Source organism: Sapajus apella, unplaced genomic scaffold (assembly GCF_009761245.1).
Source record: "Sapajus apella isolate SASKATOON/1434 unplaced genomic scaffold, GSC_monkey_1.0 scaffold98, whole genome shotgun sequence".
Lineage (NCBI taxonomy): Eukaryota > Metazoa > Chordata > Mammalia > Primates > Cebidae > Sapajus > Sapajus apella.
In genome coordinates, this window is record NW_022437038.1 from 3496613 (window position 1) to 3511991 (window position 15379).

General features: G+C 37.8%; 1 protein-coding gene across 5 annotated transcripts in view; it reads left to right on the plus strand.

The window, feature by feature from the left end:
- The window catches only part of DIAPH2 (diaphanous related formin 2), a 916386-nt gene that overhangs the window by 789167 nt on the left and 111840 nt on the right, over positions 1 to 15379 (plus strand). For 3 of the 5 annotated variants that reach the window (XM_032257748.1, XM_032257750.1, XM_032257751.1), the window contains one exon: positions 220 to 362. The exons of the other annotated variants lie outside the window; for them this stretch is intronic. In XM_032257748.1, the coding sequence (XP_032113639.1) occupies positions 220 to 269 (50 nt within the window). In that variant the 3' untranslated portion in view covers positions 270 to 362. Of the gene's footprint in view, positions 1 to 219; positions 363 to 15379 lie in introns of those variants that run through there. 5 annotated transcript variants of the gene reach the window in all.

A 15379-nucleotide genomic window follows, 5' to 3' on the forward strand; every position in this document is an offset into this window, starting at 1 on the left:
CTGCATAATAACTAATGAAATAAAAATGAGATTTTTTTATTATCTGTGGCCTAATTTGTTGAAATTCTCATTTTAAGTTGCAATGGCACAATCCCAAATCAGTGTTATAAATGAGCTATTTATGGTTTTGTCTTATTCAGTGTTCTAGGTGCATTATGTTTTTTTAAATTTATTTATACATTTCAAATAATTTTTCTCTTTATTTCTTCTTTTCTGCAGTGGTAAATCATCCCTGTGCAACAAGGGCTAATCCAAGATCAGCCACATAAACGGCCTGAGTGCTGTTTTAAACAGGATTGGGTGATTGTACAACATGACTTTTTAAGATAATCAAATAGTAAAACTTTCTAGTGGAAACATGATATTCATTTTGTCCAGTTCTCTTTTCTTTCTGCCTAAGGCTTTCTGGTAAAATTTATGCTATATGCCCCGTAATACCGATTTCATAATGGTTAATCATATATATGCTTGGAAAGAAAATGTAGACTTGGGAAGCAAACAGATATATATTCTACAATGAATATTTCTAGCTTTCGTTCGAGACTATATGCTCACTGTGTGGTTCGGAACATTCTGCCAGACGTTAAGCAGGATACAAAAAAAAGTCTAAGATATGATCTCTATCCCATGATTGTGTTTTTAAAATGTATACTAGTCCTTATTGGAGTGACTATTATATAAAGACAGAAGCCACTAGGGTAGCCATTTCTTTTGCCAGCTGTTAGGTATATACAGCACACATGCACACACACACATACGTATATGTAATATATAATTTTAGTATATTTAAATTAATCCATATTTTCAAGAACTTCATTAATTTGAACACCTAGAAATACCCTGAGTGTTTTAAGACAGTATTTGCAAATAACTCATGTAATACTTGTATTTTTCTATCTTTACATGTATGAGGTTTATGCATTCTGGCTTGTGCAAATGTGTTTATATCATTTACCTAAACCCTTGATTATTTAAATATTCCTATGTGGGATCACAGTCCTTCAGACAGGATTCATAGCAAAGTGATTTCTTTACCTATTGGTATTCTACTATTGAGATACTTTAAGAATCCTGTGAGTTGTGTACCTGTACCTATAAAACTGATATTATTATTAATCCATTCAGAAATCATATTGGGCAATAGCACTACTACATGTACATTTAGTAGCAAGCATGGGTAGAATATTTGGAGATAATGAAGATTTCAATACTGTGTTAAGAAAGTCGGCTCTCGGCTCCAAAGCATGTGAAATATTCAACTTAATAAGAACGGCACTGCAGGAAGCACTTCTAGGTCATGGGAGCTGCTATGCACAAAGGAGATATGCTTGTTCTAGCTCAGAGAAGCTTCCACATATATTATTTACTGAGGAAGCCTGATTTTAATGCTGAATAGAGCAGCCCGAATGACATACTCTTCACAAGCGGCAATATTGGTATTACAGCATTCCAAGGGTGTGAGAATTAGTTTGGAAATGAACTGAGACAAAAGCAAAGAATATTTCTTCACTATTGTAGAAAATGGAGGTATTGCTAGCAAAATTGTATTTTCTTCTGGTCCTTCTCACCATTTATTTATTCCCCTCACCAAAGACCCTGGCTTCTGAAGAGAGGTCCATGGCTGAGAGAACATTAAAAGGAAAAGTGTGACAGTGGAGAATGCAGATGCATATTTGGATTCAGGAGGAAGGGGAGGTTCGAGAGGTGCCTTCGATAGCAGAGTTGGTTGTTAAGGCTCACTACCCACAACATGCTACCCACAATAACCAATACACCATAGAAGAAATGTTACACATACATAGGCCTGTTCCCTCCTTTATACTCTCTTACTATGAGAATGACATCTTTGTGCCTGTTGGCTTGGGGTCATTTCCTAAAAAAGTTGAGTTGAACCTGGCAATGCAGAAAGAATGGGCCTGGCGCAATGGCTCACGCCTGTAATCCCAGCACTTTTGGAAGCCAAGGCGGGTGGATCAGCTGAGGGCAGGAGTTCAAGACCAGCCTGGCCAACATGGTGAAACCTCGTCTCTACTAAAAGTACAATAAAATTAGCTGGGTATGGTGGTGCATGCCTGTAATCCCAGCTACTGGGGAGGCTGAGGCAGGAGAATTGCTTGAACCCAGGAGGCAGAGGATACAGTGAGCCAAGGTCACGCCATTGCACTCCAGCCTGGGCAAGAGAGCAAAACATCATCTCAAAAAAGGAAAAAGAAAGAAAAAAGAGAGAAAGAGAAGAGAAGGAGAGAGACAGAGAGAGAGAGAGAGAAAGCAAAAGAAAAACAGAAAGAATGGAGGACTTTTTAACATTTTTTGAGTCCTTATTGTTTGCCTGGCACTGTTCTAGGTGTCATATGTATACCATCTCATTGCATTTTCACAACATTCCTGAGCATTAGGTTTTATTTTCCCAAGTTTACAGGTGAAGGAATGGAAGATTAGAGAAGTTAAGTAGCTTGGCCAAGGTCATAGCTGGTGAACGGCTCAATCAGAATCGGAACACCAGTTTGTCTAATTCCATACTGCATGCTATTTCCTTACAATGCTGCCTTTCACTTAGGACCTCATGCAAAAGAGTTATGATTTTCTTCAGATTTTCTTTGGTCATAGTGCTGCTCTAAACACTTGTAGGTGAATTTTTAGTTCTTACCTCAAATAAGTCTGGTAACACTACTACATTTTTAAAGAATGAGTGATTAATTTGTGGAAATATTCACTGGAATGCTTTTAAGAGATTTCAAATCATAGAGTTGAAAATTCATGCTCTGCTCTAGGCATTATTGATCCTGAGTCATCTCATGCAGGTAGATATAAATCCTCTTCTTAAAGATCTCTGGTGAAAAAACACTTTCAGGCTTTTCCGTAGTAATTTACCTCAGTGCTGAAAAGGTTTACAGATAGGTGTATGCACATTGTTAGGACCGATGACATAATACCCAGTTGCAGTGAATCAAGCTAATAATGTAATAATCCCTTTTAAAATTATAATCTTCAAAAGGCTTCCAAAAATCACTTATAGGAAGTTTATGTGATTTTGCTGTTTCTCTAGGAAAGGCAGTTATATTTGAATATTTAAATGATCGGGCCTTGTATGGGTCACACAGGGATTTTTATTTTGCGTTTGGATTCCCTTTGTGGTTTAAATCACAGATCTCTACCTTAAATGCAAATGAATGGAGTGTTGAGAATTGATATAATTTTTTAAATTGCCAGTTATTTCCGGGGAGCTTTATACCTCAGTGTAAGTATCTTATCCTGTATTATAATTGCTTTTGCCTGTTTGTCCTTCTAACAAGACCGTGAGCAATTGGAGGGCAAGGATTGTGCCTTACTCATCACAGCATCTCTAGTGTTTAGCATAATGCATGACACACAGGAGTGATCAATAGTTATCTATTGAGTGACTGAATTAATTTCTCCAATTGATTCTGCTTAGACAGGCCTTTCTCCTGCATTCCCCCAAATGCAACCTGCTAATTCACATTTCTCTATCCTGGTTTATATTATTTCTCTTACCTGGAGTGCTCTTTCCTTCTCTTCTCCACTTACATAAATCTACCTGGTTCTTCCTGGTACAACTACTTGCTACACGAGTCCTATTCTGACTATTCAAGCTCTCATAGAGTCATGTCCTCCTCATGCCTTGACTCTTTTAGCTCTTATGGGATGCCCCCCACACTTTAGCCCTTTATTATGTGTGACTTTATATTACTTGCCAATTAAAAAAATATACTTTTGTCTTTGTTTTGCCAGCCATTTTGAAAAGTGGCCATGTATTGTATCATTTTCTCTCCCTTTCATAGTGACTTAAGTGTAGAAGAGACCATGAGATAACAAACTATGGCCTCTAAGCCAAATCTAGTCCAAAATTTGAGACTATTTCTTATGATTTTATTTTATTTTTTTATTTTTTTATTTTTTTATTTTTTTGAGACGGAGTTTCGCTCTTGTTACCCAGGCTGGAGTGCAATGGCGCGATCTCGGCTCACCGCAACCTCCGCCTCCTGGGTTCAGGCAATTCTCCTGCCTCAGCCTCCTGAGTAGCTGGGATTACAGGCACGCGCCACCATGCTCAGCTAATTTTTTTTTTGTAGTTTTAGTAGAGACGGGGTTTCACCATGTTGACCAGGATGGTCTCGATCTCTTGACCTCGTGATCCACCCGCCTCGGCCTCCCAAAGTGCTGGGATTACAGGCTTGAGCCACCGCGCCCGGCTCTTATGATTTTAAATGGTTAGAAAACAATCAGAAGCGCTGGGTGTGGTGGCTCCTGCCTGTAATCCCAACACTTTGGGACACCGAGGTGGGTGGATCACTTGAGGTCGGGAGTTCTACACCAGCCTGGCCAACATGGCAAAACCCAATCTGTACTAAAAATACAAAAACTGCCCAGGTGAGTTGTGGGTGCCTGAAGTCCCAGCTACTGGAGATGCTGAGGCAGGAGAATTGCTTGAGCCCAGGAGGCAGAGGTTGCAGTGAGCAGAGATCGTGCCACTGCACTCCAGCTTAGGCGACAGAGGGAGACTGTCTCAACACACACACACACACACACACACACACACACACACACACACACGAAAAATGACATTTTGTGATGTGAAAATTTATATGAAATTCAACTTCCCATAAATAATTTTTTTGGGAACATAGCTACATTTATTCATTTACATATTACTTATGCCTGCTTTCGGGCTACAGCAGTAGAATTGAGCAATTGTGGCAGAGACTCTGTGGCCCACAAAGCCTAAAATATTTACTAGCTGACCATTTACAGAGAAAGTTTGCCAGCTGCTGGAGTAGATCATCAATGAGTACTTACTCGTTAAATAATTCATTGTCTTATGACTCTATTATGAAACAAGATACTCTGAAAGTACTGTTAATTATGCTGTCTTGCCTTACATAACAGAAAATAGCAATAAAAGCAACCTCTGGAGCACAGATTATTTTTATCTTTTAGTTGATAAAGTAGAAATATTTTCATTTTCTCATTCTCTGGTAAACTGACTTATAGTGCTCTTATTAGTTTTAAACCTTTTCAACATATGCAGAACCTCTTCCGGCAGAGATTTGAAAGAACAGGGTAAGGCAGGGTGTGGTGGCTCATTCCTGTCATCCCAGCACTTAGGGAGGCTGAGGTGGGCGGATCTCTTGAGGTGAGGAGTTCAAGACCAGCCTGGTTGACATGGTGAAACCCTGTCTCTCCTAAAAAGACGAAAAATTAGCCAGCCGTAGTGGCGGGTGCCTATATTCCCAGCTACTCCGGAGTCTGAGACTGGAGAATCGCTTGAACCCAGGAGGCAGAGGTTGCAGTGAGCAGAGGTCGTGTCAGTGCTCTCCAGCCTGGGTGACAGATCAAGACTCCGTCTCAAAAAAAAAAAAAGAAAATAATAATAATAATAAAGAACAGGGTAGATGATGATCATTCTGGGATGGACTAGATAACCTCTCAAATTGTGCAGCCCAGTGATTCCTTGAGTCTCCTGTAAATGTAAACGTTGCTTTATTAGAAATGAGAAATCAGATTTGTGGATATGAAGTTTCTTCATCCCCAATAACTCCTTGATTCTCCTTTGCCAGGACCTCCCCCCCAACCCTCCACTTTTGGTTTAATCTAGTTCTTCTAATTAAATATGAGATAATTAAAGTTCACAGAGTTTAAACCTAGCAGGTTTGATTTAATGATAAAAATCTTGGTTTGTCAGCTTTTCAAGGCATAATCCTGGCTGCTGCCTTATCTGACAGGTAGTCAGCCTAGCAGGTCTGAGGATGAAAACCAGAGCATCTCATCTTTTCAGGCATGACTTGCTATTTATCTTCTGAGGCATAATTTACAATTGCCCTGTAGAAAATGGATAGGGTTAAATGAGTAGAAAAGGCCCGCTTTTGCTTTGGCTCAATTAATTCATTTCCTATGCAGTTGTCGATGACTAGGCCTACCAAGTAGACAGGTATATTTCAAATGAGGGGAAAATACCCCAAACATAGCATATTTGATTAATGTAAATGATTCCTTTACTCACTGAATATGTAAAGTATGTAAATTTAGTCCTGCTGTCAAAAGGTAGCTCTGTGCCATTAGTTTCTGCAGCAGACAAGGCCTGCTGCATCCTGCACTGCATTTGCAAAGAGAGAATGCTAATGACAGCTTGAGCAATTGCCTTAATGAGCCAGAAAGGTGTTCCTTTTTTATTCGTATTTAGCTGCTTAGAGTCATCTGAAATAGAGATCATCTGTAGATATTACAGAGTGAAAAAAGACATGGGTTATCCTATTAATGTGTTTCTCCAAGCATGCTAAGAATGAACCATCAGTCAGGCATTTGCCAAGAAAATAGCTTGTTGTCAGTTCTGTATAGGTGATATGGCAACCTGAAACGCAAGTTTAGGTTCTAATTATCATGCTAGCTAAGTAAAATAGTTGTCAAGTTGCATCTCTAAGTCATTTTGGGAAATATTGTAGGGCTTACCAAATTGATCACAAAATAGCATTAATATTGTAAACCTAAAGTGAACAACACAACCAGTGTTTTAAAAAATAAAGCACTGGGCCGGGCGTGGTGTCTCATGCCTGTAATCCTAGCACTTTGGGTGACCTAGGCAGGCGGATCACCTGAGGTCGGGAGTTCAAGACCAGCCTGACCAGCTCTACTAAAAATACAAATTAGCCAGGCGTGGTGGCACATGCCTGTAATCCCAGCTACTCAGGAGGCTGAGGCAGGAGAATTTCTTGAACCCAGGAATCAGAGGTTACAGTGAGCCAAGATCGCGCCATTGCACTCCAGTTTGGACAACAAGAATGAAACTCTGTCTCAAAAAATAAAATAAAATAAAGCACTCTACATGAGTCATCAGGAAAACATTAGAAATCCACCTACATGCATCATATTATATGTAAATTTTAATTGCAGCTTCACTTTGTGTTGTTAGAACCCAACACATTAATATTAATATTTGAGACATTTCCTGTCATCTGAGTCTTTCATTCTAAATGAGATGTCCATATTTTCTCATTAAGTTGAGTCTGTTTAAAGTTAAGTCACATCACATTAATAGAAAGATTGGAAAAGTAATGTTCACATTTTAGTTAAAGTCATGAAATATATACCCATAATTGACTATGGTGTTTTGATTTGGTTATAAATTTTAGCTGTACTTTCCACATGGGGTTAAGAGAAGTCGTGGCTTAACACATTAGTGGTGGAAAGTGTGAGTTTACATTTAAGCCACTCCCCAGCCAAGGTTTTGCATAAAAAAATGAGTGAAGTTCAGTTTGGGCTTATGTTAGCAAAATAGCGAAAGCATAGGTACTCTAAAGGGACTTTCTGCCACCGTTGTGTACACTCCATGCCTGCATCTTGCCTAACCTTAATTAAATCATGTCTTCTGAGTCTGAGGACTGAAATTCTGAAATTTAACCAATTAGCGCTTAAACAATGCTTTTGTATAGAACTTGTAGTATGCGCTGGGTGCCGTGGCTCATGCCTTTAATCCCAGCACTTGGGGAGGCTGAGGCAGGTTGATCACCTGAGGTCGGGAGTTCGAGACCAGCCTCACCAAAATGGTGAAACCCTGCCTGTACTAAAAATACAGTATTAGCTGGGCGTGGTGGTGCATGCCTGAAATCCCAGCTACATGGGAGGCTGAGGCAGGAGAATCGTTTGAACCTGGGAGGTGGAGGTTGCAGTGAGCCGAGATTGTGCCTTTGCACCACAACCTGGTTGACAGAGTGAGACTCTGTCTCAAAAAACAACATATATGTATACACATATATATGTGTGTGTGTGTGTGTGTATACATATACACATATCCTTTTTAGTTTAAATAATCCATTGCATTAGAAAGAAAACGTCATGCGAGTGAATCAGTTCTACAATTTTCAGAAGGTGAATCAAATAATTACTAAATTGAAGTACAGTAAGCTGAACTATCATGTGAAATTACATTTCCCTATACATTTCTTATTGAAATCTTGCATTGATTTTTGTGTGTATGTTTGATTAATGAAGTAAATTGTGGGGACTACTATAGAATTTAGATTTAACGCCGAGGTAATAGGTACTTGTCCAATTGCACATCTTAGATGAAGTTTCTAATGAAAAAAACACTAAAGAGCTCTTCTTCCCAGCTGTATCATAACTGACAAAAAACTCAGCTTTGTGGGCATCAGTTAGTAATAATTGGAAGAGTGACTCTTCTAGTTACTAATTCATTTGTGGAGTTTTCCAAAGTTAGCTTGTGTTGTAAGTTTCTTATAAGGAGGATCATTTCCTGATAGTTTTTTGGTATTGTCAGAATTGTGTAATAATCCCCATAGAAGCATGATATGCGTACACTTAACACATTCTGTTTGTAATTCTTCTTGCTAGTAAAGCCAAAAATTCTGTTCCATAGTAACACATCCACGGAGGTGATCATTATAGTGCATTATTTGTCAAATTTTATCCTTTTTCAAAACTCCAAAGAAAATGTGCCATTCTACTATGTCTTTGAATCTCTGATTATGTAAATTTGTTTATGTTAATCTATAACATGTTACTTGGTTTTTTTGAAGCTCTGCTTTCAAGCTGATGATGCTAAAATTTGTGTTAATTCACATCTAGGTGTATTTGAAATCACCTGATTTGAAATTGCAGTTCTTACAGTTAGCTCTAAGAAATGTAATTATGTAAAGAATATTTTGAATGAAATTTTGAATAAATTGGTAGAAACATAGTTAATTTTTCAGTGTGGCCCAAAATAGTAGGCTTAGAAAGTGATACTTTTCGGCCGGGCGTGGTGGCTCACACTTGTAATCCAAGCACTTTGGAGGCCAAGGCGGGCGGATCACCTGAGGTTGGGAGTTCAAGACCAGCCTGACCAACATGGTGAAACCCCGTCTTAAAAAAAAAAAAAAAAAAAAAAAAAAAAGAAAGAAAGTGATGCTTTTCTACTTTAATTTTAAATCTTGTACATTTTACGAGAAAGAAGTAAGCCTATCCCCATATTAGGCAAGTCAGATTAAATGTTAGCTCCATTAATTCAGAGAAAACTAGGCTCAGTTGATGATGATTCAATGCCAGTTGAAAAATAAACAGATATGCAAATTCTTGGTTTCTTCCTGTAATTTCTTACCGTTTTTTTTTTTTTCAGTGTCTTTATTGTTCTGTTAAATCTTTAGTTAGGTTATGATAGAATGCCATGGTACCTCATTGTACTTCAGCTCCAGTGGTTGGTTGGTTTAAATTCCATTAATGGTAGTTTTTTTTTTTTTTTTTTTTTTCCATAATATAAAAAATATCTTTGAAAGGAGGAAGGAAAGAAGAGCTTTGACTTACAAACTGACTTGAAAGCTATTCCAGCAATTGGTTGTCTTTGAAGTAGGCAATTTACCCTTTTTTTCCCTTCAAAATCAGTAATACTACATATTTCTTTTTGAAATAGGAAAGAGTGAGCTGTGCATCACAGTTCTCCTATCTATAGCAAATCTATAACTTCTGAATCCTTTCTTCCTGACCCCACCCACCGTAGGGGCTACTTCTCCACCATTAGTTTATGGTCGTCAGAGAATGACAACAAGCAGAGCAGCACAGCCTCGTGCTTCCTACTCTAAAGGTGTTGCTTCCTCAGACAGCTGAAATTTGAGTTAAGCCTATGCCCCAGGAAAAGAAAAGTCAGGAAGTTATTTTGCCTTCTGGGAGGCTATAGAGATGAGAGCAAAGGAGATGAAAAGTCTTGACATCTACTCCAGAATTGCTCTTGACTGCCAGACTTCGATCTAATCTCTCTCTGGCACATCATCAGAATTCACTGTGTACTTCATACACAAAAGCAAAAGAGTAGCTGGATTTCTTTAAAACTGTGCCCTTCATTTGTTTCCCTTGCATGTTCTATTTCCCCAATTAACTTTGTGAGCCCTGGACAAATTAGTTAACCTCACTAGGCCTCAAAGGCCCCATCTATAAAATGAATGGTTTAGAATAGATGATCTTTATGATCCCTTCCATTGCGAACATTCTATGCTGTGAAACCTCAAGGCTGTAAACTATATGAGAGTAGGAGCCAATTTTTTTTTTATCTCCCCACAGGGCCTAATGTAACTTTGACTGTACTACCTTGCTTTCACTATGTGAAGTAGATTTTGAAGAGAGCTCTAATATGTACTAAACTAGATTAGAAATTAGACATTCCATTTTAGTTGAAAGTCAGATTATTAGGTGTAGATATTATATGAACTTGCTTGTTTCAAAAGAAAAAATTCTGGGAAATGAATCATTGGGATGGAATTATGTAATCCCATTTAGGAAAATGGTCCTTTAATAATAGGCTATGAAAGAGTTGTGGGTTGAATTGTCACCCAAGAAAGGTATGTTTAAGTCCTAATCCCCAGTATCTGTGAATAGGACCTTGTTTGCTACTGGAGGCTTTGAAAATGTAGTCAAGTTAAGATATGGTCATACTGGATTAGGGTGCACCCTAAATCCAATGACTGGTGTCCTTATAAGTAGGCCTTGTGGGACACAAAGACACAGAAAATGCCACGTAACTGTGGAAGCATAGATTGGAGTGATGCAACTGCCATGGAATCCCAAGTATTAATGGCTACCATTAAAAGCTAGGAGAGAGAAGTGGAACAAATTCTCCATCAGAACCTTCAAAAGAACCAACCCTGCCTGTACCTTACTTCAGAATTCTTGTGTCCAGAGCTGCGAGCGAATGCATTTCTGTTGTTGTAAGTCACCCAGTCTGTTGTAATTTGTTAGGAAACTAATACAGAAGATGTGGACACTGCCCTAGGAAAAGTCCCCAGAGAATACATACAGCTCTGGACTGGAACAGTCATAGCTTGCAACTGCTGTAGGACATCTACTTTCAGCTTAAGATGTCTTCATATTTTATAAAACATAGATCTAGATAGTAATAGAACATTAAGATCTTTGGAGCAACTCACCATTCTTTACGAGATCAGGACCTATCTTATACAAATCCTGATCAGCCTAAATTAGGATCATTTTTGTTATAATTATTACTGATCCCTTGAGAGCCACCTTTGACCCAGCGTATCATACCCACACTCCTAAGAGTAAGCTGCAGAAAGACTTTTCCTTAGAATTGTCCATTTTTTGACTACCCTCTTCTACCTTATGCATGTTTCTTTTGTCCTTTTTTCGTTCACCATTTATAAAGTTAGATGCTAAAGAATTTTGAGCTCAGAAATAATCTTTCCAAAGAAACAATGTGTAAATCAATTTAGGCTGTTTACTTACCCATCGGGAATAACCTCTCTTTCTTTCTACCTATGAAAACTTCATCCAGGCTTTCCCCATGCATAGCTCAGATCCCATCTACCTCTTCAAGGGTTCATTGAATCCCCTATTTCAAAGTAATCTGCTTCCTACAGTTAACGTAACGTATACTCTCCGTGTAGTTCTGTTGACACTTAGCAAAAGTACCATATATTATAGTTTTGTTTTTACAACTGTGTGTCTTATTGTTAAAGAAAAAAAATTATTCTGACATTTGTTAAAGATGGTAAGGCAGACTTCATTCAGAGGGACTACTACCGTGGAATTTTGTTGTAGGGTGGTGAGATTAAGCTCAACTCCAAATGCAAGAAGTACTAAGTGGACATTATAGCCACGGACCAGGGTGGGAGTCCATGGATGGAAAATTACTAAGAAGAAACATTAGGCCTAAGCGCATTCCAGCTAAACTGACTTGACAGGATTCTTGCTGAAGGCAGACCAAGATGATAAGATACCCAGGGTGGGGAATAAGGTATTGGATCAGATATCAAGAGTGGGGGATCTGCATTAAACTCACCCAGTAGTATTTTTGCTAAAACTGAACTCAATGAGCCAGGAATGGAGCTTAAGTTTAGGCATAGTTAAAAAGGGAGCTCAGAAGAATCTGACTCCAGTTTGGTTAAAGGAGAGAGTCTGTCATTATCTCCTCAATGAGATTCTAGAGGATGGGAATTAGAATTCACACTCTTTTGTATCTCTACCCCAAACTGCTCCTACCCTCATGAAAAATAGTGTATGTCTGTCATAAAGTAGTTTGTAGTTGAGTATTTTTCAATGATGGTTGACTAATTATGACAGACCCAACCCCTTAATTAACCAGTTAAATTGGCTCTAGGCACAGACTTCCACAACTCATCATTATTTGACTAAATGAAGACAATATATCTGAGACTGGCATAGAATTTCTGGTTAACAGTGGTTGGCATAATTTATTCTCTTGCATGCTATTTTCAAGTGATGTTACTGCTTTGAACTCATTTTTTAAAGTAATATTTATAAATATAACTGGTAAAAGTCTGGCATCCTTGGCCAATGAAAAGAATTGCTGTCAGCTTGAGAAAAGAAATGTAAAGCACTAAGTATACTAGAAATTGCAGACATCTTTACAAAAGTGATGGATTAATGACCACATACAGCATTATGAAAGCTAGTTATGGTTTGCCTAAACCAGTCTCTCTCTTTATGGCATTCTCAATCTTTTTAAACAGCGAGGATATAATAACATTTTAAAAATTAAAGTATTTCACATAACCAAGAACTTGATATGAAATGAGCAACATTAAGCACAAAACAATTGAAGCTTCAAACGCTGGAGCAGGCAAGAATTTTAAACAGCCCAAATGAATAAGGATGCAACACTGTGGTGCTTCTTCAGATGCAGGAATAATCAGGCTCAGAGGTTAGCAGAAAGATTTCAGAGCAATAATGGCTCCCCGTACCATTTTTCTCTTGTGACTTTGACTCACAAAGGTGAAGCTTTCATTTGAAGATTTGATACAATGCAGCTGCCAACAGCAGGGGGCAGAATTTGGCCAAATGGCTGGACTCTCTCATACGTCTATGAGGGATGGAGATTGAGAGGGAGAGACAAGGAGAAATTGAGAGAGATAGAAAAGGAAAAGAGGAGGGGACCAAAAAGGAAAAAAAAAGAAAAGATTTGCATGACCAATGACAAATCAAAGCTGAAAGTTTGCCTTTCCTGTTGTCATTCATTGCCATTCATATTTAGAAAGTAGACTGCTGTGATAATTGATTTGATGGTCCAGCTTGAGTGGAAGCACTTCTGGGCATAGCAGCCTCAGAGATGCCAAAAAAGAAGAAAAGGTGGGAATGAAATAATGCACTACTTTCTCCTCAGAGGCATGTGGCCCAGTTTTTAAGAGCAGAAAAACATGCTCTGGAGTGGGGGGGAGTAGAATGGGGAAGAAACCTAAAGAACTTAGTAATAAATACAAAAATGACCATATAGCTCCAGTCAGATAAAAATAGGCATTCAAACCAAGACAATGAGAGGACATATTTTACTGACAAGTGAATAATAGGGGAGTGTGGTGGAAATAATTTGATTTTTAACAGACTCTGTCCTTTGGGAGTACCTTTTTTGCTCTTCTTTTATGTAGAGACAAAAGTGATTTCTTTTCTAAAAAGGCTTTTAATTTTTAAGCTTTTCATACTAGATTAATAGTTCAGAAGGAGAAAAAGAAAACAATAATTGAGACTGAAAAGCTATATGTGTGCCCGGATTATCTAAACATCACTGATTTATTTCCTTGAAGCAGTAGGTAATAATGAAGCTTGTCCTTAGATTTGTGAGTCGAGGTTGGCGTTCAACCATTGCTTCCTGCTGATATGAATAAGTTAGGAGACTAAAGTGCCAGTTGAAGGGGGCAAAAGAGAGAGAGAAAGAGAGAGTTTTTTAAAGTACTGAATTCACTGCCTGACCTCTTAATCACAACTGCCAATTGAATTGTGTGCCCTGTCATTCCGTTTAAGAACCTAAACAAACCAGATAAAAGACATAGCTGTCAAAACATAAATTTTAATCAGAACCTGGTTGTCTTTTGAGAGAAATGTACTTATTTGTGTTCAAAAGTAGCTCAGTCCTTTAACTTTGCTGCCTTTCTCTTCTTCCTCTCCCTTCTGTCTTCATTTCTCCTTTCTTTTAAGTACCTAGCTAGCTGCCCCTACTTATACCTACAGAGAAAGCCTGTTGTTTGCCCTCATTGAATGTCATACGTATGCAGCTGTTATGCAAATATCTATACCCTCTCTCACAATTTCTGTTTTTCTGGTAAGGTTCTCAACTACAGTGAGACAGTAAGCTTTCTGAGTTAAAACAACAACAACAACTACAACCAAAACCCTCAAATATATAACTTATTTTAAAAAGATTCATACAAAATTAATCTGGAGAAAATAATGTTAGCTATCAGTATAATGTATGACAGTATTTCTGAAAATCTGTTAGAAAAATCATCATGAGAATTAACTGGGAAACCTACCAAAATTCACTATACAACGTATACCTATATCGAAACATCACATTGTACCCCATAAACATACATAGCTGTTATATGTCCATCATAATTTTTTTTTACATTTAGATTGTCACACCCCACCCCAGGTCTTGAATTACAGTAGGTAGTGCTCAGGAATCTACATTTTAACAAGTGCCCAGATCATTTTGCTACATATTGCTGAAGTTTGAATACCAGAGACACAATAAAGGACAGTATTTAATTACATCAGCTAGAATCTGATTCCGTTTTTACCATTACTAGTTGTGTAAACTTAGGCAAATTACCCTTTCTAAAACTTAATTTTCTCATTGATGAAATGTACGTAACAATGCCTACCTAGTAGTGTTGTTCTGAGAATTAAATAAGTTAATTAGTATAATAGCACAGTAGCTGGTGATTATAATGTCAATACTTAGTCGATCTTATTGATATTGTTTATCTTTTGTGATTTAGAAATAGGTTATTTTCTGTGGTTTGTTCATGTTGCATCTCTGTAAAGTAAAGATTCGTTTCTATTTCAATTTTATATTAACATAGATAGTACTTTTTCACGTCTCAAGGAATGTATAAAATTAAACATCATCACCATCACTTCATCTTACCCAGTGGGGAAAGAAAATTATTTTAAACTCAAACAGTAGCACATGCTTACTGGCATAGAGCAGAACGTTGTTATTAATACCAACTCTATGTAGATAACTAGATATATACATTATTCACACATGAATGTGTAATTAAAGAGCATGTAGGTACTGAACTTGATGAATGAGAGGGAAAAATGCCTACGATGTCAATGTGATACTGTAAATACCAAAGGCAATTCACAGTGTGACTAGTAGCACCACCTGTCTCACACCCAAAGATAATTCATCACATAATACCACATCTAAACTGACGGATTCTTTGTCTTCATAGCCTAAAATAGAGAAAAGATCACTAAATTTTTGAAAAATCTAATCTCAATGCTTACTAGCTCTGTTACTTCAGACAAACCTCTTACCCTCAGGGCCCCCATCTATAAAATGTGGATAATTATATTTGCCCTACCTCACAGCCTTGAGGTAAAAAGGAATGTAATG